At 51.9% G+C, this 26621-nt stretch overlaps 1 protein-coding gene and 1 long non-coding RNA gene across 2 annotated transcripts in view; one reads left to right on the top strand and one right to left on the bottom strand.

Moving 5' to 3' along the window:
• Window positions 1-211: 211 nt before the first annotated feature.
• Window positions 212-9406, bottom strand: LOC135189794 (uncharacterized). The gene is made up of 2 exons (XR_010308309.1): window positions 9369-9406; window positions 212-1542 (listed from the first exon to the last, which is right to left on the bottom strand). It is a non-coding gene; the product is annotated as an uncharacterized LOC135189794 (long non-coding RNA).
• Window positions 329-26621, top strand: part of TAF4B (TATA-box binding protein associated factor 4b) — a 104856-nt gene continuing 78563 nt past the window's right edge. The window contains exons 1-3 of the mRNA XM_064170512.1: window positions 329-629; window positions 21087-21235; window positions 23558-23665. Coding sequence (XP_064026582.1) covers window positions 341-629; window positions 21087-21235; window positions 23558-23665 — 546 coding nt within the window. The 5' untranslated portion in view covers window positions 329-340. The remainder of the gene's footprint in view (window positions 630-21086; window positions 21236-23557; window positions 23666-26621) is intronic.

Genomic DNA, 26621 nt, shown 5'->3' on the forward strand with positions numbered 1-26621 from the left:
TCCACACGGCGGGCAGGCGGGCGCTGAAGGGCGGCAGTGCCAGGCCGGGCCGGGCGCCGCCGCAGAAGGACGAGCCGGCGGCGTGGGCCCGCCCTCGGTCCGTCCTTCTCGCTCCTGGCCCTCCTCTCCTTTCCTCCCTCCCTCCCGCCGGCGGCGGGGGAGGCCGGGCCCACGTGTGCGGCGCCCGGGAGCTGGCAGAGCGGGGTCCACCATGTGTTTCCGTCAGCCAGCCGGCGGCCGGCAGCGCAGCGCCTGAGCGGCCCCCGCCCGCGATGCTGCGGGGCGCTGCGGGGCCCCACGCCACGCGGCCGCCCCCCGCTCCCTCGCCGCCTCCTCCTCCATGAGCACCTCGGCGGCAGCAGCAGCCCCCGTTAGGCTGATGCCCGGCGGGCACCCGGAGCAGGCGGCGGCGGGGGCCGTGCCACCCGTGAGGCTCCTGCGCGTCCCCGCCGCGGGCCCGGCGGCCGAGCGGGGCAGCCTCGCCGCCAAGGTGCCCGGCAGCCCAGCGCCTTCCGCCGCCCCGCAACCGCCGCGCCCGCCGGCCGTCCCTAGGGGCCCGCGGCCGGTAGCGCCCAAGGGGCCATCCACGGCCACCCTCCGGTTACCGGCCAACTTCCAGCTGCCCCCGGGTGAGTGAGCGCCCAGCCTTCGGGCTGGGTCCCACGGCGTGGCTTGCGCTGGGAGCGGGTCGGGATGGCAGCCGGCGGCGCTGCAGCTTGCCCTGCGTGCGGGGGTGAACGGGCAGGACGGCGGGGGGTCCGCTGCGGGAGGGGCTGCTTTAGAGAGCTGCCGAAAGTTGGGGGCGAGTTGCTTTTCCACTCCGGAGTGGTGGGAACGGAGATGTTAGCCTGGGTGACAAGCATCGGAAAGGGTCATGAGGCGAGTCAGCCGGCGCTGGGGATGCTCGTGGCATCAGCGGTACCCGTGGCGCGTCTGGGGGACGGATCTGGAAGGCTCTGGATGAAGGCAGCTTTTGATTTTGGTGGATGATAGCACGAGGAGCAGGAGCACTGACCGAAAACTCGGTGGCCAAGTGACTTTAGTAAAACTTGAGAAGGGCTAATCGAGGCTTTCGGGGAACTGGGATGACGGAGCCAGGCAGGGAAGTGTGAATGAGACAGCGGCTGCCAAATGACTCCCACTCCAGCGCAGTTCGTTCTGCTGCTACCCCCGCGGCAAGCTCCTCTGGGGAATTGCTTTCACTATGACCAGGCCGATGTGAACCGTTAGTAAATCAAAACATTGGCCTGATAAGGAGCGTCGGATTGAAATCCCGGTGTGTGTGTTGTGCTTTGAAATGCCTGGTTCTGTAAAGCACAGATGGGGAACGAGGAGTGCGGAGAGATACCGCACTTCTGGATGTCCTTCTGCGGCGGCAAGGAAAATACTGATGTGGGAACGGTGCTGATAAAGATGGCTTAGGAGTTTGGAGAGCAGCAGAGGTTTGGCCGGAGCTCCCACCTGCACTTTCTCACTTGGGGCAGAAACTGCTGTTGGTTCTGAGCTTCCTGGTGCTCCTGACAGGCTGCATTGAAGTGCTTTCTGAAAAAGAAAGTTCCTTTGATTCCGTTGATGCCACGGGCTTGCTACGTTGAGATCCCAAGATATGTAATCCCTTTATTGCTATTGTTGCTATGATTATTTCCTGCCAGGACAGTTTCTTTGGTGGAGCATGTGTTGCAATTACTCTCAGGGGGGACGTTGTCTAAAAGGGTGACTGGTTTTACATTAATTCCTCTGCTACTGATGCATAATTGCATTTTCTCCTCTGTCTTTCTCTCTTGCTTCCTCTTTCAGTCTTTCTTTCTTTCTCCCTTTTTTTTTTCTTCTTCCTCCCTGTCTTTCTTTCCTTCCCCGTCTTTCCCTCTTTCTCTCTGTCTTTCTTTCTCTCCCTGTCTGTCTTCCCCTCTTTCTCCATCTTCCCCTCTTTCTCCGTCTTATCCTCTTTCTCCCTCTCTGTCTTTCCCTCTTTCTCCCTGTCCTTCCCTCTTTCTCCATCTTCCCCTCTTTCTCCCTGTCTTCCCCTCTTTCTCCCTCTCTGTCTTTCCCTCTTTCTTCATCTTATCCTCATTCTCCCTCTGTCTTTCCCTCTTTCTCCGTCTTCCCCTCTTTCTCCCTGTCTTTCTTTCCCCATCTTCCCCTCTTTCTCTCTGTCTTTCTTTCCCCTTCTTCCCCTCTTTTTCCTTGCCTTTCTTTCTTTCTTTCTTTCTCCCTGTCTTCCCCTCTTTCTCCCTGTCTTTCTTTCCCCATCTTCCCCTCTTTCTCCTTGCCTTTCTTTCTTTCTCCCTGTCTTTCCCTCTCAAACACATGCACCTCTCAAGGAAAAATGTGATACTAACGTAATTAAACACTGTCTGCCTTTAATCAGCAAGTTTGACCGTGCGTTTCCCAGCACTCACACGGGCAGTCAGCAATCAAAGATGAGTTTCAGTCCTTGCCAACTTTCCTCTGAAATCAACCTTGATGTTAGTGCAGTTTTTGGTTATAGTATGACCCCCAAGATCATAAGGTTTCCTGTCTCATATTTGGGCTTTCTGGGATGCATTGTCACTCAAACACCTGTCTGTGCAGGTGAATGCTCATGTGAGCTGAGCTGCCTGCAGGTTGGGAACTGCAAGTTAACCAAACTTCTGCTTTTCCCTGTAGCTTGGGCATGATTACATGAAGGCACCCTGCAGAATGCCCTCTGACTTGTATTGTGGCAGTAGCAGGTGTAAGAGCAGCAGCATTACCCCGTGTTGCATCAGCTCATTTCCCTTGCTCCTGGGACAAGAGACAAAGCAGGCAGAGCTTGTACTGGCAGTTCAGAGAAGCCAGTGCTGTGCTTTGGAAGGTGGTGGAGTCACCAGCCCTGGTAGCATTTTAAACCTATGGTTTAGTGGTGACTTGAGAGTGGACTTCATGGTCTGAAGGGTCTTTCCCAACCTAAATCCATGATGTACAGTAACTCTGTGGGGTTTAACACTCTAGAAGGAGCCCAGAAGTTGTCATATAGGTGCTGGAAAATAAGTCTTATGAGGAGTGGCTCAGGGAGCTGTGGTTGTTTAGTCTGGAGAGGAGGAGGCTGAGGACAGACCTCACTGCTCTCTACAACTCCCTGAGAGGAGGTTTGGGCCAGGTGGAAGACTGGTCTTTTCTTCCTAGTAAAAGAGGAGAGAAGGAGAAGAAATGGCCTCAAGCTGCATCAGGGGAGGTTTAGGTTGGATATTAGGAACAACCTTTGCTGCAAGAGTGGTCAGGGATTGGAATAGGCTGCCCAAGGAAGTAGTGGAGTCCCCATCCCTGGAAGTGTTCAGGAAACATGTGGACATGGCACTGTGGGACATGGTTTAATGGCCACGGTGGTGTTGGGTTGGAAGTTGGACTCAATAACCTTAGGAGGGTTTTGCCAACTCAATCCAATGATTGTATATTTCCAACAGGTTATTGTTAGAGGGAAACTTGCCTAACTAAATATCCCAAGAACAGTGTAAAGAATGCACTCTAGCTTGGCTGGGGGTTAGTATTCCACCTCTGTCTTCTGTGTGGATTCAATTTTTAATGGACAATAAAAAATCAGATTTTTAAATGCAAGATGAATAGCATTACAGCTCTGAGTGTTAGTGTCCTTCACATGGAGAGAGCAGTAAACCACCCAAGTCTTAGGCTTGAAAAATTGGTATTTCAAATAGATGTCAAAACCCAGCCCTGCAGGATAAAAAGCAGAAGGCTTTCAGCTCAGGCTGTTCAGCTGGGGCACATGCAAAGAGAAATGCATGCAGAAAGCATCCTCCCCCCGAGGTTCATAGAGGGATCCCTGAACTGGCTTGCTCAGAGGAAGGCTGGACAGTGCTGCCCTTGGTGGGCATGCTGGAGTCACTTGTGCACTGGAGCAGGCATTGCTCTTGCACTTCTGCAGGGCTACAGTCTGGGGATGGGAGGACACCAGGGGAGCTGCATTTGTCTCCGTGACTTGTGGGGACAGGAGATGTTCATGGAAGTCATAGATTTAGGCTGTTCTTTATCTTCTACCTCTACCTTCTCCTCCTTCTTGCCAAGATCTAGCCAGGAGGTGTGAAAGGAAGATGACTAGATAAGAGTCCTCACCCCCCTGAGCATGGACTGACCTACCAAGTGCCACTTTACCTGGTTACCCTGAAAGTATCACTGAGCTTCACAAGTTCACAGTATCATCAGGGTTGGAAGAGACCTCACAGATCATCAAGTCCAACCCTTTACCACAGAGCTCAAGGCCAGACCATGGCACCAAGTGCCACGTCCAGGTCTTGCCCAGCCCAAATTTGCTCATGAGCAACAAGGATTTTTCATCACCTTCCTGTGCTTTCTTCTACAAAGTACCATTTTTCAGCTCAGCAGCCAGCTGTTAGGCCAGTGCTGGTACTCCAGGCCTTCCTCTTGCACCCACAGACTGTCTTCTGTCCTAGCAGTCAGAAGGTGTCAAGCCACCCCTGGCTTATGGCTGGCCAGCACTGGGGGTTTTGAACACCCAGCAAGACTCCATCTGGGAACTGTGTCCTTTGCACGCTTTCAGCTGGACAGGTTCTGCCGTAATGGTTTGGTTGTGGCATTTTGACCTCACATGCCAGCAGCTCTTGGCCTGAATGGTTGGACTGTGACACCTTAAGTAGGGAAGAGTTGCATGATCTACCAAGGGCCCTTTCCTTCATTGCCCTCTCTGTGGGCAAGAGCAGGGTAGCAGCATTTCAGAAGGCTTTGCACATAGCAGACCGGCAGAGAGCAGAGCAGCATGGTGAGGCAGTAGTGCCCCAGTCCTGAGCTCTGCCAGTTGTGTGGTCTGTGCTGATGCTCACAAACACTGCAAATGGCTCCTGTCAAGGGGACACAGTCTCAAGTTGTGCCAGGGTAGGTATAGGCTGGATATTAGGAAGAAGTTCTTCACAGAGAGAGTGATTGGCATTGGAATGGGCTGCCCAGGGAGGTGGTGGAGGCACCGTCCCTGGGGGTCTTCAGGAAAAGACTGGATGAGGCACTTAGTGCCATGGTCTGGTTGATTGGTTAGGGCAGGGTGCTAGGTTGGACTGGATGATCTTGGAGGTCTCTTCCAACCTGGTTGATTCTATGATTCTATCTGCTTCAAAAGGCATTGTGTCCTCAGGTGACCTGAGCCTCAAGTTATTGGGGGTGGGGGAGGAATGGTTGGGTTGTGCTGGTAGCAAAACACACCAGTTCCAAGGCTTGGGAAGGACAAGGAGTGGCAAGGTGCCCATGGGCCAGGAGTGGCTGTAGCTCAGCTTCCTGTCTTTGGGCACCAAACTGCTTTGAAAGGTAGAAAATAAAAGGGAAAAAATTGGCCCTTGGTTTCTTTTTTTTCTTTACTTTCCTTGCACTTAGCCTTTTGTCACTTCTGTGTTTGTCCTTGTGGCTAGCATTCTGTCCCTGGATGTTGAAGAACAACTAGCAGATGGAGCTGTTTCTCTTGTGGAAGGACCAAAAAAAATCACAGACTCATGGAAGGGTTTCAGTTGGAGGAGACCTTAAAGAGCATCTAGTTCCAACTCCCCTGCCACAGGTAGGGACACCTTCTACTAGACCAGGTTGATCAAGGTGACCAGGTGCTAACCTGGCTTTCAGCCCTTCCAGCCTTGGAGCCTTCAAAGCTTCTTTGGACAACCTGTTCCAGTGCATTGCCACCTTCATGGGGAAGAATTGCTTCCCAATGTCTCATTTCAATCCAGCTTCTTCCTGCTTGAGGCCATCAACCCTCATCTTGTCACTACCAGCCCTTGTAACAAGTCCCTCTCCAGCTCTTCCGCAGCTGCCTTCAGGTACTGGGAGGCTGCTCTGAGGCTTCATTGGAGCCTTCTCTCCTCCAGGCTGAACAGTCCTATCTAAGCCTATCTTCATATCAGAGGTGCTCCACCCCTCAGATCATCTTCTTAGCCCTCCCTTAGACCTGTTCTGACAGTTCCATGTCCTCTTGTGTTGTGGATACCAGAGTTGGACACAGGACACCAAGTGGAGTCTCACAAGAGCAAAGCAGGGGAGCAGAATTGCCTCCCATGACCTGCTGCCCATATTGCTTTAGATGCAGCCCAGGATACAGAACTCCACTGGATCCTAGGGATCCTTTTGTATTACCTCAGGATCTGCTTGCAGCAGGAAGCTCTTCAAAAGCTCTCCTTATGCCACTGCTGCTGACTACCCTTTGCTGTCACACAAACAGCCTCTGCTGTGTGTTTCTTCCCTCAGCCTTCTCTTCTCCAGGCTGAACAAGCCCAGGTGTCACAGCTTGTCCTCACAGAGTTTCCAGCCCTCTGATCAGCCTTGTGCCCCTTCTCTGGACACTTTCCAGCCTATCCACATTTTTTTTTTGTACAACAGGGACAAAAACTGTCCAGGCAGTGCTCCAGATGTGGTCTGACCAGCAGTGAGTAGAGCAGGACAATGACTTCTTTATCTCTGCTGGTGATGCCCTTGTTGATGCAACCCAGTGTCCTGGTGGCCTTCTTTGCCACTACTTCTGCTGTAGTGAATAGACCTTTTCTCTGTAATCAGAGCCCAGATATACACCTTCCTTGTTTTAGAAGGTAAGAAATAAACTCTATTTGACATATGTATAAGGCTCAATCCCTTGAATTGCAGAATAGGGGAAAGAATCATAGAATCAACCAGGTTGGAAGAGACCTCCAAGCTCATCCAGTCCAACCTAGCACCCAGCCCTATCCAATCAACCAGACCATGGCACTAAGTGCCTCATCCAGGCTTTTCTTGAGGACCCCCAGGGACGGTGCCTCCACCACCTCCCTGGGCAGCCCATTCCAATGCCAATCACTCTCTCTGCCAACAACTTCTTCCTAATGTCCAGCCTATACCTACCCTGGCACAACTTGAGACTGTGTCCCCTTGTTCTATTGCTGGTTGCCTGGGAGAAGAGGCCACCCCCCACCTGGCTACAATGCCCCTTCAGGTAGTTGTAGACAGTAGTAAGATCACCTCTGAGCCTCCTCTTCTCCAGGCTAAACAGGCCCAGCTCCCTCAGCCTCTCCTCATAGGATTTGTGCTCCAAGCCCCTCACCAGCTTTGTTGCCCTTCTCTGGACATGTTCCAGCACCTCAACATCTTTCTTGAATTGAGGAGCCCAGAACTGGACACAGCACTCAAGGTGTGGCCTGAGCAGTGCTGAGTACAGGGCAAGAAGAACCTCCCTTGTCCTGCTGCCCACACTGTTCCTGATGCAGGCCAGGATGCCATTGGCTCTCTTGGCCACCTGGGCACACTGCTGGCTCATCTTCAGCTACTCTCTATCAGTACCCCCAGGTCCCTTTCCTCCTGGCTGCTCTCCAGCCACTCTGTCCCCAGCCTGTAGTGCTGCTTGGGGTTGTTGTGGCCAAAGTGCATAACTTTGCACTTGGCCTTGTTCATTCTCATCCCATTGGCCTCTGCCCACCCATCCAGCCTGGCCAGGTCCCTCTGCAGGGCTCTGCTACCTTCCATCAGATCAACACCTGCTCCTAGCTTGGTGTCATCTGCAAACTTACTGATGCTGGACTCAATCCCCTCATCCAGATCATCAATAAAGATATTGAACAGGACTGTGCCCAGTACTGATCCTTGGGGAACACCACTAGTGACAGCTGCCAACTGGATGTGGCACCATTCACCACCACCCTCTGAGCTCAAGAAATACTGTTGGGATCCACGGGAAGCAGAGAATGCAACACCAAGCTGCACTTGTCTTTCCAAAATGCTTCAAGTTGGAATCAAATTTATCATGTTCCCATCTTCCTTTCCAGGCTGGCTTCCCACCAGAGATTCATCTCCCTGGATACATGGTGTCTGGGGCAGTGTGCTGTGCAAACACCAATTACGAGCTGCTACTGAAGTCCTCTATTTATTGGCAACATGCAACTTGCAGTGGAAAAATGCTAACTTTAGGGTAGTTGAATGAAACATCAGAATTCCCCTGCAGAAGTTCAGACTGATATTAACAGGTCCCTTGGGAAAAGCCTTGTCCTGCAGATCAGGAGAATGGGGTTTCATATGCCAGCCTGAATTTAGACAAGAGGCTTCACCCAGCCTGTAGCCAAGAGAAGATCTTGTCAAGGGAGGTTCTTCTGCCCCTGTGCTCAGCACTGCTCAGGCCACACCATGAGTGCTGTGTCCAGTTCTGGGCTCCTCAATTCAAGAGAGATGTTGAGGTGCTGGAAGGTGTTGAGAGAAGGGCAGCAAGGCTGGGGAGGGGCCTGGAGCAGAGCCCTGTGAGGAGAGGCTGAGGGAGCTGGGGGTGTGCAGCCTGCAGCAGAGGAGGCTCAGGGCAGAGCTCATTGCTGTCTGCAGCTGCCTGCAGGGAGGCTGTAGCCAGGTGGGGTTGGGCTCTGCTGCCAGGCACCCAGGACAGAACAAGGGGACACAGTCTCAAGTTGTTTTTGGGGAGGTCTAGGCTGGATGTTAGGAGGAAGTTGTTGTCAGAGAGAGTGATTGGCATTGGAATGGGCTGCCCAGGGAGGTGGTGGAGTGGCCGTGGCTTGAGGTGTTGAAGCCAAGCCTGGCTGGGGCACTCAGTGCCATGGTCTGGTTGGTTGAGTAGGGCTGGGTGCTAGGTTGGACTGGATGAGCTTGGAGGTCTCTTCCAACTTGCTTGGTTCTATTCTATTAAGCACCTCACATTTGTTCTTGCTACTGTTGTTACTCCTTTGGAATTTTAAGTCATAAACCTCTGACTCTTATGGAGTGCATGAGAGTGCTGAAAAGGATTCACAGACTGTGGGGTGCAACCTGTGCAGTAGCTTTTGACCTTCATCCACCTGGGAACAAACCAATGCATTTCCCAACCAACTCAGAGAACATCTGAAGAATTGCAGCTCGCAGTCACAGTGGTGTGAAGTGAGATTTGCTTAGTCCATGTGAAAGTGACTACAGTTTGAAGCTGAAACACACATGGTTTGAGATAACCATTTGTGAAAGCCTCTGCCTGCCAAGTAGCTTAATGGAGTAATATCCTGGCTTAACTGAGTCAGGATTTCACCTGGTGCTGAGTAAAGCCAGCTTTAACTTGGGTACAAAACAAGGCAGAGTTTTAGCCACTCTGATACCAAAGAGTGCAAAGGAGATTTGCATTTTGCTCCCTTCTCCTCGTTAGGGATTCTCAGGCATTCCCTCTGTGCTCATTCAGTGCTCCTCAGAACATTCCCCAGGTTCATTCCTGCATTTCTATGCTTGCACAGGTGAGCAGAGAGCAGCAGCTGAGCAGAGAGCAGCTCAGCCCAAGGCAGGAGACCCAGCAGCACCCATGGGTGATGTGACAGCAAGCAGCAAGTCTTTATGGTCCCTAACACTGGGGGGCCACCAGGCCCCCCAGCCTTTAGATCCCCTCCACCATGCACCCAGTGTGCACCAGGGGCACTCACCAGCGATGCCAGGAGGAGGATCCCTCTGCCCAGTTGGGCAAGCTTGGGGCTTCTGCCCCTCCTGAGCTAATTATAAAGGGGAGTGGGCAGGGAGGGCAAAGTGGCCACAGCTGGGGCGGGAGGAGACTCCAACAGCACCCAGGTGCTCTGGGCTTGGGGGCAAGGGGAAAATGGGGCAGGGATGGTGGGAAAGGATGGAAGCTGCAGCACAGGAGGTTCCAGCTCAGCACAATCTGGAGAAGAGAAGACTGAGAGGGGATTTAATAAATGTTCATACATCTCTGAGGGTCAGGAGGGGGGGCACAGGCTCTGCTCACTGCTCCCTGGGCCAGGACAAGCAGCAATGGATGGAAGCTGCAGCACAGGAGGTTCCAGCTCAACACAAGGGGGAACTTCTTGGCTGTAAGGGTCCCAGAGCCCTGGCACAGGCTGCCCTGAGAGGTTTTGGAGTCTCCTTCTCTGGAGCCTTTCCAGGCCTGTCTGGATGTGTTCTGTGTGCCCTGAGCTAAACTGTGTGGTCCTGTCCTGGCAGGGGAGTTGAACTGGATGAGCTCTTTGGGTCCTTCCAACCCCTGACATCCTGTGAAAAGAGGAGGTGGTGCTGAAAGGAGGGAGATGGAGATGAAAGTTAAAAGGATGGAGAAAAGAGGAAGATGGGGAAAAGGAAGGAGCTGGTTTACACTTTCAGTGGGGCTCAGCCTGTGTGGTGTCAGCAGGGAGAGGCTGCCTGGAGCCTGCCATAGTTGGCAGCAGGAGGCTGGGGCAGGCCATGGCCACCAGGTAAAGTTTCCTTTGCACCTGGCTCTGAGGAGAATGGCAGCAGGCACAGGTTCTGGGTTTGTGTTTGCAGCTCCCTTGTATTCTCTTGGGTGTTTCAAGCTGTCCTTGGCAGGTTCTCCAGAGCCTGCAGCTGGGCTGAGCTGCCAGTGGGGAGGTGTTCAGAGCACAGCCAGTGCTGTGCAGCTGCCCAGGGCTGCGTGGGAAGAGTCTGCAGCGTGGGGACAGCTGTGGGTGGGAGGGAGAGAGCTGATGTGAGTGTCCCAAAGCTGATGTGGGGTGATACAGAGACTGTTCTCACAGCATGGTGGAGCTGCAAGGGACCTCTGGGGATCATCTAGCCCAATCTCTCTGCTAAAGCAGGTTTGCCTGGATCAAGTTGCCCAGGATTGTGTCCAGGAGAGTTTCACATGTCCCCAGAGAAGGAATGATAGAAGTGTTTTGGTTGGAAAAGGCTGCCAAGATCATCAGGTCCAACCATCCACCCAACACCACCATGGCCACCAAACCATGGCCCCCAGTACCATGGCCACAGGTTTCTCGCACACCTCCAGGGAAGGGGACTCCACCACCTCCCTGGGCAGCCTGTGCCAATCCCTGACCACTCTTGCTGCAAAGAAATTTTTCCTCATCTCCAACCTAACTCTTCCCTTGCACAATTTCAGGCCATTTCTTCTTGTTCTATCACCTGAGACTAGGAAGAAGAGCCCAACCCCACCTCACTCCAACTTCTTCTCAGGGAGCTGTAGAGAGCTGTCTCCCCTCAGCCTCCTCTTCTCCACACTAAACACCCCCAGCTCCCTCAGCCTCTCCTCCCCAGCCCTGTTCTCCAGACCCTTCCCCAGCTTTGTTGCCCTTCTCTGGCCGTGTTCAAGCACCTCAATGTCCTTCTTGCTGTAAGGGGCTCAAAACTGAACCCAGGACTCAAGCTGTGGCCTCACCACTGGCCAAGTCCAGGGACAGGACCACCTCCCTGGTCCTGCTGGTCACACCATTGCTGATGCTGCTGGCCTTGGAGTTCAGCACCCTCACAGGATAGTTTTTCCTGCTGTATCTCATAGAAGCATGGGATGCTTTGGGTTCAAAGGCAGCTTTAGAGATCTAGTGCCTGTCTCCTTGGGTTTGACTTCATTTTGTATAGAAGCTGAGGTAACCTGAGGGCTAAGTATCTGGATGCTGCTGCCACTGCCTTCTGCTGTTGAAACTGGCCTAGTAGCTTTCAAGTGCAGTGCTCTGAGTCTCCTTCTTCATGTCCCAGTTGTTATTTCTTGAGTGTAAAACCACATGAATGTGATATTTTCATGTTTGCACCTGGCCCTTCCCTTGGAATAGGAGAAAGAGCTGACTTCAAAATGCTTTGTTTCTGTTAGGTTCTTTTAGGATGAGGCCATCTAAAGGTTTATGGCTTTAAGAAGAGGAAAAAAACAACCTACAAAGCCCTTCAAATTCTGGATCTTGCTGATATCATGAAGTCTGAGCACACCACTTGTGCTGTAGAGTGGCCCATAAGGGCAAGATAGTAGAGCCCACCTCAAATACTGTGTCCAGTCCTGGTGTCCCCAGCATAAGGACACACAACTGTTGGAGTGAATCCAGAAGGTGGCCACAAAGATGTTCCCAAGGCTGGAATGCCTCTGCTAGGAGAGTATTTTGGACACCTCACTACAAGAAGGACGTTGAGGGGTTGGAGCAGGTGCAGAGAAGAGCAGTGAAGCTGAGGAGGGGTCTGGAGAGCAGGAGTGGTGGGGAGTGGCTGGGGAGCCTGGGGGTGTTGAGCCTGGAGAGGAGAGCTTCTGGCTCTCTGCAACTCCCTGAGAGGAGGGTTGAGCCAGGCAGGCATTGGGCTCTTCTCCTTAATAACAGGTGACAGGACAGGAGGAGGTGGCTTCAGGTTGCCTCAGGCAAGGTTGGGTTGGACTTGAGGAACAGTTTATTGCCCCTGAGGGCTGTCAAGGCCTAGCCTGGGCTGCCCAGGGCAGTGGTGGAGTCCCCATCCCTGAAGGTGTTTCAGAGCCCTGGAGATGTGGTGCTGAGGTCATGGTTTGGTGGAGCCCTGGAGATGTGGTGCTGAGGTCATGGTTTGGTGGTGCCCTGGAGATGTGATGCTGAGGTCATGGTTTGGTGGTGCTCAGGAGATGTGGTGCTGAGGTCATGGTTTGGTGGTGCCCTGGAGATGTGGTGTTGAGGGCCATGGTTTGGTGGAGCCCTGGAGATGTGGTGCTGAGGTCATGGTTTGGTGGTGCCCTGGAGATGTGGTGTTGAGGGCCATAGTTTGGTGGTGCCCTGGAGATGTGGTGCTGAGGGCCATGGTTTGGTGGTGCCCTGGAGATGTGGTGTTGAGGTCATGGTTTGGTGGTGTCCTGGAGATGTGGTGCTGAGGTCATGGTTTGATGGTGCCCTGGAGATGTGATGCTGAGGTCATAGTTTGGTGGTGCCCTGGAGATGTGGTGCTGAGGTCATGGTTTGGTGGTGCCCTGGAGATGTGGTGCTGAGGTCATGGTTTGGTGGTGCCCTGGAGATGTGATGCTGAGGTCATGGTTTGGTGGTGCCCTGGCAGCGCTGGATTAAGGGTTGGACTCCATGATCTTGAAGGTCTTTTCCAACCCAAATGATTCTATGTTCTAAATAGAGAAGGGAATACTCCAGGATGATCTTAGAGCTGCTTTCCAATATGGGAAGCAATCCTACAGGAAGGCTGGAGGGGGACTTGTTCTAAGTGTGACTAGCAACAGGACAAGGGAGAATGGTTTGAAGCTGAGGGAGAGTAGGTTTAGACTGGACCTTAGGGAGAAGTTTTGCAGTAGGAGGGTGGTGAGACACTGGAATAGGCTGCCCAGAAAGGCTTTGGATGCCTCCTCCCTGGAGATGTTCAAGGCCAGGTTTGATGAGGCCTTGAGCAGCCAAGTCTAGTTGAGAAGTGTCCCTGCCCATGGTGGGGAGCTTGGAGTAGATGATCTCTGAGGTCCCTTCCAACCTGAACCACTCTATAGAAACAAAACAAAACAAAACTGCCCCACATGGTTGCAACCTTTTGTGTCCCAGCAGCATCCTCTGTTAAGCAGCTTTATCAGGATGAGTTCTTTGCAAGCTTCTCTCTTCACATTGGCCAACAGTAGTCAACACTTTCTTCTTCTTGTTGTTCTGAGGAGGGGTGAGTAAAGCTTTGGCAGGCTTGAGGAACTAAGTCAGACTGGGAGGATACTGAACAAATGTCTTCTGCTGTAACCAGCTGCTCCACAGAGACTTGATTTTGCTTTCCTGGCTGAATGTCTCTAGCAAAACAATGCCTACATATCATTAAATACACAGCCCTCTGGGGATTCAGATCTAAATCTTGGCAGCAGATACAAAGCTAACTTCTAGATTTAAGGTTTTCATACAGGCACACACACACACACACAAAGAGTAACTCCCAAACCAGATGCACTCTGAATGCTGAAGTACTGAAATACCTCCTCCAGTGTGAGGTGTCCCTGCCCATGGCAGGGGTCTTGGAACTAGATGATCCCTGTGGTCCCTTCCAATCCTGACTGACTCTATGAGTCTATAAAATATTGAAAGGGGACTGCAAGAAGGCTGGGGAGGGACTAGCAAGGGCTTGAAGTGAGAAGAGGAGGCTCAGGGGTGATCTCATTGCTGTCTATAACTACCTGAAGGGAGGCTGTAGCCAGGTGAGGTTGATCTCTTCTGCCAGGCAGCCAGCAACAGAACAAGGGGACACAGCCTCAAGCTGTGGCAGGGCAGGTCTAGGCTGGATGTTAGGAGGAAGTTGTTGGCAGAGAGAGTGATTGGCACTGGAATGGGCTGCCCAGGGAGGTGGTGGAGTGGCTGTGGCTGGAGGTGTTGAAGCCAAGGCTGGCTGGGGCACTTAGTGCCATGGTCTGGTTGAGTAGGGCTGGGTGCTAGGTTGGACTGGCTGAGCTTGGAGGTCTCTTCCAACCTGGTTGATTGTATGATTCTGTGCTAGGGTGAGAGGCAATGGATTGAATCTGGAAGAGGGGAGATTGAGACTGGAGATTAGGAAGCAATTCTTTCCAGTGAGGGTGGTGAGACACTGGCACAGGCTGCCCAGAGAGGTTTGTGGAGTCTCCTTCTCTGGAGTCTTTCCAAACCCACCTGAGTGCATCCCTGTGTGAACTGCCCTGGGTGATGCTGCCTGGCAGGGGGGTTGGACTCACTGATCTTTGGAGGTTCCTTCCAGCCTCCAACATTCTGTGATTCTGTGCTGTACAAGATGAACAACTCAAGTTGACCTCTGTGGTGTAGATGAGGCTTGTCTGAGAAGTCTAAGAGCACTCAGAGATGTTTTCCCAGGAGAAGCCCAGCCAGGCAGTCTTTCTGCCTTCCTAGAGGACTGTTGGCAGAAGTCCACTGCATGTAAGAACAGGAGTTAGAGCTCATTGTTGGGAGCTCAAGTGGCTGCCAGATCTTCATTGCATCTTCCTTCTTAAGACAGTAAGAAGCTGGGATGGTTTAGGCTGAAGAAGAGGAGGCTGAGAGGAGATATTATTGCTGTCCACAGCTACCTGAAAGGAGGTTGGAATGAGGCCAGCGTTGGCTTCTTCTCCCAAGTAACAAATGACAGGACAAGAGGAAATGGCCTCAAGCTGTGCCAGGGGAGGTTTAGGTTTGGTGTTAGGAAGAGTTTCTTTGCTGCAAGAGTGGTCAGACATTGGAAGAGGCTGCCCTGGGAAGTGATGGAGTCACCATCCCTGGAGGTGTTCAGGAAACCTGTGGCCATGGCACCATGGGACATGTCCTGGAGGTGTTGGGTATTAGTTTGGACTTGATGACCTCAGACTTTTTTTCCAGCTGAAACAGTTCTGTGATTCTGTGCTGCCAAGGGGACACCTTTGCCACAAAGAAGTTGCCTGATTGCTGTTATCAACACTGGCACAGGCTGCCCAGGGAGGTGATGCCCATCCCTGGATGTGTTTCACAGGCAGAGATGTGATGCTGGGGGACATGGCTTAACACCAGACTGTTTCTGGTGTGCAGTGTGATTCAGAGAAGAAGAAGCTGTGCTTCTGACAGTTTGGCTTTAAAAACAAATGTAATGAGTAGTGGCAAAATAGCCAAATAGATGAAAACAAACCACTTAATGCATCCCAAACCTCTAAAGTAATGGCCTGATGAATTTATGTCTGCCTTCTGTAAGAGTAGAGTCAGCAATGGCATCTTAAGGCAAGCTTAGGGAAGCCAAAAACCTGCAGTGGCAACACTCCATGAGGGCATGGAGTCAGTCATCAGCAAGTCTGCAGGTGACACCAAGCTGGGGGCAGATGTGGCTGGGTTGGAGGGCAGAAGGGCTCTGCAGCAGGACCTTGACCGCCTGGACAGATGGGCAGAGTCCAAGGGGATGGCTTCAATAGCTCCAAGTGCAGGGTGCTGCACTTTGGCCACAGCAACCCCATGCAGAGATACAGGCTGGGGTTGGAGTGGCTGAGAGCAGCCAAACAGAGAGGGATCTGGGGGTGCTGATTGATACCCACCTGAACATGAGCCAGCAGTGTGCCCAGGTGGCCAAGAGAGCCAGTGGCATCCTGGCCTGCATCAGCAATGGTGTGGCCAGCAGGAGCAGGGAGGTCATTCTGCCCCTGTACTCTGCACTGGTTAGACCTCACCTTGAGTGCTGTGTTCAGTTCTGGGCCCCCCAGTTTAGGAGGGACATTGAGATGCTTGAGCGTGTCCAGAGAAGGGCAACGAGGCTGGGGAGAGGCCTTGAGCACAGCCCTACGAGGAGAGGCTGAGGGAGCTGGGATTGGTTAGCCTGGAGAAGAGGAGGCTCAGGGGAGGCCTTATTGCTGTCTGCAACTACCTGAGGGGAGGTTGTGGCCAGGAGGAGGTTGCTCTCTTCTCTCAGGTGGCCAGCACCAGAACAAGAGGACACAGCCTCAGGCTGCACCAGGGGAGATTTAGGCTGGAGGTGAGGAGAAAGTTCTTCCCTGAGAGAGTCATTGGACACTGGAATGGGCTGCCCGGGGAGGTGGTGGAGTCGCCGTCCCTGGAGCTGTTCAAGGCAGGACTGGACGTGGCACTTGGTGCCATGGTCTGGCCTTGAGCTCTGTGCTAAAGGGTTGGACTTGATGATCTGTGAGGTCTCTTCCAATCTTGGTGATACTGTGATACTGGGATACTTCTGCCACCCTGGGTGTGGACCTAGGGCAGAGAGAAATGCTGTGGCTATCAGAACGTGATGTGAATGAGGAAAGACATGTCCTGAGTGATCATCAATTAATTGTGAATCACTAAGGTGGCAGGAAATAAAATTAGAAGTCTGACTCCAAGTTTCCAATGATTAAATGAAAAGATCCATCTGTACCTAAATATAATTATGGGGAAGACTTGAATGGAGGAGGCAAAAACTGATGGAGCAGCAGATGGAGGAACAGTGTTTGTTTGGATATACAACTGCCTTGTGCATCTGGTCTGTTCTGCCACTCTGCTCTGCCCTGCTGAGATGTCCCCTGGAGTACTTTGTCCAGCTATGGGACCCCAAACACAAGAGGCACATGGATGTGGTGCAGCAGGTCCAAAGGAGGCCACCAAGATGATCAGAGGATTGGAGCATGTCTCCTATGGGGACAGGCTGAAAGAACTGGGACCCTGGGGTGCATTAAGAAGACTGTGTCCAGCAGATCAAGGGAGGTTCTCCTCTGCCTCTATTTGCCCTGGTGAGACCTCATCTCGAGTACTGTGTTCAGTTTTGGGCTCCCCAGTTGCAGAGGGACAGAGAGAGAGTCCAAGGGAGGGCTACGAGGATGATGAGGAGACTGGAGCACTGCCTGATGAGGAGAGGCTGAGGGACCTGGGGCTGCTCAGTCTGGAGAAGACTGAGAGGGGATTTGATCAATATCTATAACTATCTGAGGGCTGGGAGTCAGGAGGAGGGGACAGGCTCTGCTCACTGCTCCCTGGGATAGGACAAGCAGCAATGGATGGAAGCTGCAGCACAGCAGGTTCCAGCTCAGCACAAGGGGAACTTCTTTGCTGTAAGGGTCCCAGAGCCCTGGCACAGGCTGCCCAGAGAGGTTGTGGAGTCTCCTTCTCTGGAGCCTTTCAAGGCCTGTCTGGATGTGTTCCTGTGTGCCCTGAGCTAGATTGTGTGGTCCTGCTCTGGCAGGGGGGGTTGGACTGAATGATCTCTTTGTGTCCCTTCCAACCCCTAACATCCTGTGAGCCTGTGAACTGGTCCTATGCAGCCTGGAGAAGCTCCAGGGAAACTTTGGAGCTACATTTCAGTGTCTGAAGGGGGCCAACAGGCAGACTGAGACAGGAGTGATTAGAAGAGCCTGTGGGGATAGGACAAGGCACAATGGTTTGAAACTGGAGCAGGGCAGATGTAGGTTGGACAATGGGAAGAGATTTCACAAGGCCAAGTGAAGAGTTCTACAGGTCTAGGCTGGATGTTAGGAGGAAGTTGTTGGCAGAGAGAGTGATTGGCATTGGAATGGGCTGCCCAGGGAGGTGGTGGAGTCTCTGTGCCTGGAGGTGTTGCAGCCAAGCCTGGCTGGGGCACTTAGTGCCATGGTCTGGTTGCTTGGCCAGGGCTGGGTGCTAGGTTGGGCTGGCTGAGCTTGGAGCTCTCTTCCAACCTGCTTGATTCTATGATTCTATGATCATGAGGAAGTTCTGCACAGTGAGAGTGGTGAGACACTGGAACAGGTTGCCCAGGGGTGTGGTTGGGACCCCATTCCTGGAGACATTCAAGATGAGATTTGATGTGGCCCTGGGCAGCTTGCTCTAGTTGGAGGTGTCTCTGCTTCCTGCAGGGGAGCTTGGGCAAGATCACCTTTGAGTGTCCCTTCCAACCCAGTGCAGTCTGTGAATCTGTGAAAGCTGCTTGGTAGAGGAGGGAATCATCTAGATGCTGCTCTTGCAGTTTCAGTTTGGCTGTGCCACCTAAGTGGCAACAAGCTGATGTTACAGAATTTTATACCAAGTTTTGTGTTGTCCTTTTATCTGGAGAGGATGAAAAAGCTGTTCAAACCCTCTGATTTTACCTGGAGCTTTTCATAGTTCTTAAACCAAAACCCAGCCCTTGGAGCTTGTGGTTTTTTACTGTTGTACTCATTTAAGCTCAGATGGGAGCAGTGCTGTGCAGCAGCATCTTGGCAGCTTCCAGACTAGCCAGGTAGTTAAAAGACATTTCAGTGATGTGTTCTTGTTTTGCACTAGGAAGGTGTGCACAGATGGCCTGGGATTCTTCACAGGTTGGGTAACTTGCAAGAAGATGGCACCAAGCTGTGTGGCACAGTCGACTTGCTAGAGGGCAGGGATCCATCCAGAGGGACCTGGACAGGCTGCAGAGCTGTGCCCAGGCCAACCTCATGACATTCAGCAGGGCCAAGTGTAAGATCCTGCACCTGGGTGGGTGCAATGCCAAGCACAACTCCAGGCTGGGTGGGGAATGGCTGAGAGCAGCCCTGAGGAACAGGACCTGGGGGTCTGGGCTGATGAAAAGCTCCACAGGAGCCTGCAGTGTGAGTGCAGCCCAGACACAACCCTGTGCTGGGTGCAGCAAGAGCAGTGTGGGCACAGGGCAAGGGAGGGGATTCTGCCCCTTGGCTCTGCTCTCCTCACACCCCACCTGCAGTCCTGGGGGCAGTTCTGGAGCCCCCAGCACAAGCAGGACATGGAAGTGTTGGAGCCAGTGCAGAGGAGGCCACCAAGATGCTGAGAGGGCTGCAGCAGCTCTGCTGTGAGGACAGGCTAAAGCTGGAGGTCTGCAGCCTGGAGGAAGAGAAGGCTTTGAGGTGACCTTGGAGTGGCCTTGCAGTATCTGAAAAGGGCTAGAGGAGGGCTGGGGAGGGACTATTGACAAGGTCTGGTAATGAGAGAAGGAGGAGGAATGGGTTTGAACTGGCAGAAGGGAGACTGAAACTGGATGTTAGGAAGAAGTTGTTTGCAGTGAGGGTGGTGAGACACTGGCACAGGTTGACCAAATGTGATCAAAGATCACATTGGGTGATTCTGTGCTCCACAACCTCTCTGGAGGTGTTCAGGACCAGGTTCTTTTTCTTTCTCCTTTTTCTTTTGCATCTTTATCTTTTTTCTTTCTTTCTTTCTCTTCTTTCTTTTTTCTTTCTCTTTTTTTTCCATCTCTTTCTTTCTTTCTTTCTTTCTTTCTTTCTTTCTTTCTTTCTTTCTTTCTTTCTTTCTTTCTTTCTTTCTTTCTTTCTTTCTTTCTTTCTTTCTTTCTTTCTTTCTTTCTTTCTTTCTTTCTTTCATTTCCCCCCCTTTATTTCTGTTTTCTTTCTTTTTTTCTCCTTTCTCCTTTTTTTGTTCCTTTCTCTTGTTTTTTGTTCTTCTTTCCTGGTTTTATTCCTCTCTCCTATTATTTTGTTCCTTTATCTTTTTTTTTTTTTCCCTTTTTATTTTTTTTTTCAGTTTCCACTGAAATCTCCCAGTTTATCTGCAAGCCTACTTAAATAGAAGAGTGCATTTTAATGCTTTGGGACAAACCTGTGATAAAGAGACAATTTAAATCTGAGTGGCCTTGGCTTTCACTGGAGACCACTGCCCTCTGCCTCGGGGAGCTACAGCTGGTATCAAAGAATCATAGAATCAGTCAGGGTTGGAAGGGACCACAAGGAGCAGCCAGTGCCAACCCCCCTGCCGTGCCCAGGGACACCCTGCCGTAGAGCAGGCTGCACACAGCCTCAGCCAGCCTGACCTCAAACACCTCCAGCCATGGGGCCTCAACCACCTCCCTGGGCAACCCATTCCAGCCTCTCACCACTCTCCTGCTCAACAACTTCCTCCTCACCTCCAGCCTCACTCTCCTCACCTCCAGCTTTGCTCCATTCCCCTCACTCCTGTCACTCCCTGACAGCCTAAAAAGTCCCTCCCCAGCTTTTTTGTATCCCACTTCAGATCCTGGAAGGCCACAAGAAGGTCACCTGGGAGCCTCCTCTGCTCCAGCCTGCACAGCTTCAACTCTTTCAGTCTGTGCTCACAGCAGAGCTGCTGCAGCCTCTGAGCATCCTCCTGGCCCTGCTCTGGACACACTCCAGCATCTCCACAGCCCTCTTGTCCCAGGGGCTCCAGAACTGGCTGCAGTACTCCAGGTGGGATCTCAGCAGAGCAGAGCAGAGCAGAGCAGAGCAGAGGGGCAGAATCCCCTCCCTGGCCCTGCTGGCCACACTGCTGCTGCTGCAGCCCAGGCTCTGCTTGGCTTTCTGGGCTGCAAGTGCACACTGCTGGCTCCTGCTGAGCTTCTCCTCCAGCAGCACCCCCAAGTTCTTCTCCTCAGGGCTGCTCTCCAGCCACTCCCTGCCCAGCCTGGATTTGTGCTTGGCATTGCCTCAACCCAGCTGCAGGACCTTGCACTTGGTCTTGTTGAACCTCCTGAGGTTGCCATGTGCCCACCTCTGGAGCCTGTAATCAATCAGGCTGCAGTCCCCATTGCATTCACCTTGGTGTGTGTGCCTAGGGAAGTGAAAACATGGAGAGGCAGCCAAGGGTGACTGGTGAGTAATTTCTCAGACTGAAGAGCTGCTTTTAAAGCAATCCCAGAGTGTGTCTGTGTCTCTCTTCTTGATATCCAGAATATCTTTCTGACTCAAGTGATCATAGAATCATAAAATCATTTAGCTTGGAAAAGACCTTTACGATCATGGAGCCCAAACCTCCTCCAACTCTACCAAGGCTGGTGCTAAACAAGGAGAAGCTTGCAGTGGCTTTGCAGTGTGCACCATTTATGCTCACTGGATTATTGTGTGGCTGGCTGCTCAAGTTCTTCTCTTGACTTCAGGAGCAGTTTGCTGTCATACAACGCAGAGCAGAGCTGGTGCACACTTAGGCTTTACATTCCTTAGCAGCTGTTCCTCGGAGTGACAAACTAAAGGCTACATTATCTTATCAGCCTGCTGTAGTTATTGCTTCCCCAGGAAGCCACATTGCTTCATTCCTAACAGCCTGGGTGTTTTTCTCCAACAGGAACTATTCTTATCAGAAGCAATAATGGCCAACTAATGCTGCTGTCTCAACAAGCAACTGCAGGGGCTCAGAACCAGCCCCAGAACAACACAAGTGTGAGACCACCTGTACTGACCAGCATGCCTGTGGTCAGAGTATGTACTGTGCAGGTAACTTCTCCCACAGCTTCAATTCCACCTAGTTGGCTGGGTTTGTAGTTGTAAGAGGGTTCACAGGTAAGTTATGAAGGGTTAATTAAGCATTTGAGTGCTTTCTGAGCCACAGAATACACTGGGTTAAAGGGACCTCTAAAGGTCATCTTGTCCAACCCTCCTGCCATGAGCAGAGACAATCCCAACTAGATCCCTATTACAAGAGGGATATGGATGTGCTGGAACATGTCCAGAGAAGGGCCACGAGGATGCTCAGAGGTCTGCAGCTGCTCTGCTGTGAGGAAGAGACTGAGAGAGTTGAGGCTGTTCAGTTTTGGAGAGGAGAAGGCTCTCAGGTGATCTCATTGTGGTCTTTCAGTATCTGAAGTGGGCTACAAGAAAGCTGGGGAGGGACTTTTTAGGATGTCAATGATAGGACTGGGGGGAATGGAACAAAGCTGGAAATGAGTAGATTCAGACTGGGTGTTAGGAAGAAGTCCTTCAGCATGAGAGTGGTGAGAGCCTGGAACAGGTTGCCCAGGGAGGTGGTGGAAGCCTCATCCTTGGAGGTGTTTAAGGCCAGGCTGGACAAGGCTCTAGACAGTCTGATCTAATGTGAGGTGTCCCTGCCCATGGCAGGGGAGTTGGACCTGGATGATCCTTGTGTTCCCTTCCAACCCTGACTGATTCTATGACTCTATGATTCTAAGATTGGGTTGCTCAGAACCTCATCAAGTCTGACCTGGTGTGGGACCTCCATCAACTCCCTTGGCAACCTGTTCCAGCATTCCACCACCCTCATAGCCATGAACCTCTTGCCAATGTGCAGTCTAAGTCTGCCTTGCTCTAGTTTCAAACCATTGTCGCTCATCCTATCCTTACAAGCCCTTGTGAGCAGTCTCTCCACAGCCTTCTTGTAGGCCTCCTTTAGGTAGTGGAAGGCTGCTCTAAGGTCTTCCCAGAGTCTTTTCCCCTCCAGGCTGAACAACCCCAACTCTCTCAGCCTGTCTTGGTAGGAGAGATGCTGCAGCCCTCTGATCATTTTTGTGGCCCTCCTCTGGACCCTCTCCATCAGATCCTTCTTGTAGGGAGGGCCTAGGCACAGCACTGCAGGTGGAGTCTCAGGAGAGCAGAGGGGCAGGATCTCATCTCTCCTTCTGCTGACCACAGCCCAGGATGCCATTGGCCCCTGGGCACAAGTGCCCATTGCTGGCTCATGTCCAGCTTTTCATCCACCAGCACTCCCAGCACCTTTCACAGGGCTGCTCTCTTTGACAACATCCTCCAGCCTGGGTCGCTAATAGAGATTGCCCCAACCCAGGTGCAGGACCTTGTTCTTGGCCTTGTTGAAGCTCACAAGGTTCACCTGGGTGCACTTCTGCAGCTTGCCCATCCTGGTGGCCTTTGGTTTTGCACACAGAGACTGCTTTGCAGTGTCAGTCTGAGAACACCTGCTGGCTCTTACAGGTGGTACAGCTCAAAGGAAGCAATTCCTCTGATGGGCTAAGGGGTTTTAAGGGGAAAAAAAACCCAACCCACCAAACTAAACAACCCAGAACCAAAGCCTCTACCACACTTACTGCTAATAACTACAACATTGTGATCCTCTGGTGGGGTGTATCTCTGAGGCTGAGTGAAGCTGAGGACCTTTACCATGTTCCCAGGATGTTGTTCCTCCTCTGAGCTCTGCTGGCTTTTGTTTCCATCTCTTGTAATGTGGCCAGCATGCAGGAGGAAGGGCAGGTACCACAAAGTAACCTTCTGCTGATTTCTTGCCACATGCTCATCCTTTAACTGTTTTATTCTGATTAGGACATGCAAGAAAGCTGGGGAGGGACTTTTTACAAGGGCTTCTAGTGCTAGGATGAGAAGCAATGGCTTTCAGCTGGGAGATTAGGAAGAAATTCTTTCCAGTGAGGGTGGGGAGACACTGGAACAGGTTGGTCAGGGAGGCTGTGGATGTTCCCCTGCCTGGAGGTGTTTAAGGCCAGCCTGGATGGGGCCTTGAGCAGCCTGTTCCAGTGCGAGGTGTCCCTGCCCCATGGCAGGGGGGTTGGAACTGGATAACCTTCAAGGTCCTTTTGAACCCAAACCATTCTCTGATCCTGTGATTTGGCATCATGTCTAAATGCCTCTAGATCCCTTCTACCAGGTGAACACCTGGTGGGTGAGCAGCTCTGCAGAGCAGTGTGTGGACTGCAGGGGCTGTGTGAGTGGTGCCTGTGTTATGGGTGTCCTGCTTTGTGTCAGATGCAGAGCAGGCACCACCTCGGTGTCTGCTTTGTCGCTGCCTTGTCTGACAGCTGCTGTCTGCACATGGTTTCTTCTTGTGTTTTCAAGAACTCTGGCACCCAATTACTGAAGAAACTAACAGCTCCTCCTGGGAAACCATCACCTCCAGCAACAAATGCTGTGGCTTCTACTGTTCAGCCACCTGCTGCAGTCCAGGTAGGTGTGAAGAGCTGCAGAGTGGTGGTGGGATAGGTGCCAGGGGGAGCTGAAGGAAATACAGATGCATTCCTCTTGCTTCTAACTCTAAGCTAGTGAGGGGCCTGGAGCACAGCCCTGTGAGGGGAGGCTTGAGGGAGCTGGGGGTGTGCAGCCTGCAGAAGAGGAGGCTCAGGGCAGAGCTCATTGCTGTCTGCAGCTACCTGAAGGGAGGCTGTGGCCAGGTGGGGTTGGGCTCTGCTGCCAGGCAAGCAGCAACAGAACAAGGGGACACAGCCTCAAGCTGTGCCAGGGGAGGTCTAGTCTGGCTGTTAGGAGGAAGTTGTTGTCAGAGAGAGTGATTGGCATTGGAATGGGCTGCCCAGGGAGGTGGTGGAGTCGCCGTGGCTGGAGGTGTTGAAGCCAAGCCTGGCTGGGGCACTTAGTGCCATGGTCTGGTTGATAGGCCAGGGCTGGGTGCTAGGTTGGGCTGGATGATCTTGGAGGTCTCTTCCAACCTGCTTGATTCTATGATTCTATATGATTGTATGATTCAGTTCCAACACCCCTGCCATAGGCAGGGACACTTTCCACTATGATTCTAACCTGCTTTTCACTGAGCTGCTAACTTTTGTCCTCATGATAAATTCTTTCCTGGATGTGCTTTTTTTAAGTGCATCATTTAATCATGCTCCTGCCAGTGTGTGTCAGCTCATCTTCTCTCACTGCAGTAGAAAGTGCATGAACACTGGGTTTAAAAAAAGTACTTCAGAGAGCCATTTCCCCTGCCTTTGTACCCTGTGGCACAGCTCCTTCAAGCTGTAGCTGAGGCTGTTCTGGAAGACAGAAACTTCCACGTGTCCTCTCCTGTTGGGGTTCCCCTTTTTATTAGGAAAGAGAAAGTCACACCTGGGATGCTGTTGAGAGGCAAATGAGCTGTCTGCACTAGGCAAGCTGGCTTGCAGGTCTGTGTTTTTTTCCCCCTCATTAAAAGCTGAAGGAAGGTCATAGCTATAGACCTCTCTTTTCCAACTGTATTTGGTGCACAGGTTCCACAGATAGTAAGTAAACACTGCTTGGCTCAGGGGTGACTTTATTGCTGTCTACAACTACCTGAGGGGTGGTTGTGGCCAGGAGGAGGTTGCTCTCTTCTCTCAGGTGGCCAGCACCAGAACGAGAGGACACAGCCTCAGGCTGTGCCAGGGGAGATTTAGGCTGGAGGTGAGGAGAAAGTTCTTCCCTGAGAGAGTCATTGGACACTGGAATGGGCTGCCCGGGGAGGTGGTGGAGTCGCCGTCCCTGGAGCTGTTCAAGGCAGGACTGGACGTGGAACTTGGTGCCATGGTCTGGCCTTGGGCTCTGTGGTAAAGGGTTGGACTTGATGATCTGTGAGGTCTCTTCCAACCCTGATGATACAGTGATACTGTGATCATTATTTCCAGGTAGTGTTTTGTGTTTTCCTTCCAAAGTCTCTTCTTTTTTGCTGGAGAAAAATGGTTGGACTCTTTTGAAGAGGCACTTGGTACCTGTAGAGTACAGTACTTCTCCTAGATGCACTCTTGCCTCTGCTTTGTAGGACCAGGGTTGTGGATGAGCACATGTGATGAAAGTAAGACTTCCCTCTGCAGCTAAAATATTCTGTTCTCTTCATCAGCTGGAGGAGAAATCAGGAAGCAATCTGACTTGTACTCACCTTTGGTGAACAGGAGCTGAAGGAGACAGGGCTGGATTGGTTGACCAAGCATTCAGTAAATGAGCAGCATCAGTCACTAAAAACTAGCCTGGTTGTATGTTCTTGACCTTGAGGGTGCTTGAAGGACTGGGGTATGTTTGATGGCAGTGGCAACCAACAGTCTGCCTTACAAATGTGTCCTCCTGCTGTTCTTCTCTATCAGCAGCTGGAATTAATCACAGCTCTGTCTGTGACCTTTCTTTCTCTTCCTTCTCACTACAGATGGATAATGCTGGGGGTAAAAGGCAAACCTGAAGGCCTCTTTTAGTGCATTTTCTATTCTGCTTAGGATGGAACCAACATACACTTTGTGTCTAGGAACAGCTCTGGATATTCCTTACCCAGTCTTGTTTTGGTGTCTTAGCTTGGAGCCCCTGTGCTTGTGAATGGAATCTTAGCTTGGAGCCCCTGTGCTTGTATTGGAGTCTTAGCTTGGAGCCCCTGTGCTTGTGAATGGAGTCTTAGCTTGGAGCCCCTGTGCTTGTGAATGGAGTCTTAGCTTGGAGCCCCTGTGCTTGTGAATGGACTCTTAGCTTGGAGCCCCTGTGCTTGTGATTGGAGTCTTAGCTTGGAGCCCCTGTGCTTGTGATTGGAGTCTTAGCTTGGAGCCCCTGTGCTTGTGAATGGAGTCTTAGCTTGGAGCCCCTGTGCTTGTGAATGGAGTCTTAGCTTGGAGCCCCTGTGCTTGTGAATGGAGTCTTAGCTTGGAGCCCTTGTGCTTGTGCATGGAGTCTTAGCTTGGAGCCCTTGTGCTTGTGCATGGAGTCTTAGCTTGGAGCCCCTGTGCTTGTGAATGGAGTCTTAGCTTGGAGCCCCTGTGCTTGTGCATGGAGTCTTAGCTTGGAGCCCCTGTGCTTGTGAATGGAGTCTTAGCTTGGAGCCCTTGTGCTTGTGAATGGAGTCTTAGCTTGGAGTCCTTGTGCTTGTAGTCTCTGCATGGAGATCCAGAGCCTTTCAAAGCAGTAAGTCATCTACTCTGCTGCCCTTGGCCTCTTTGGAGAGATGAAGGTGAATATTTCTTCCACCTACTAAATGAAGCTGCCTTCATCCTCACCCTTAGGTGGATAAGCATTGAAATTCATTAAGGTGAATCTTGTAGAGTAGGGTTATAGGTTGGACTTGGTGGTCTGTGATTCATCATGCTATTCACTCTTCCTTTTTTAACTCCCACCTACCTTGCACTTGGTTCTTCTGTTACTTTCTTCATTCAGTTGTGCTGTGCTCAGCTTAACTTGTGTTCTCCTG

Source organism: Pogoniulus pusillus, chromosome 34 (assembly GCF_015220805.1).
Source record: "Pogoniulus pusillus isolate bPogPus1 chromosome 34, bPogPus1.pri, whole genome shotgun sequence".
NCBI classification, from domain to species: Eukaryota; Metazoa; Chordata; class Aves; order Piciformes; family Lybiidae; genus Pogoniulus; species Pogoniulus pusillus.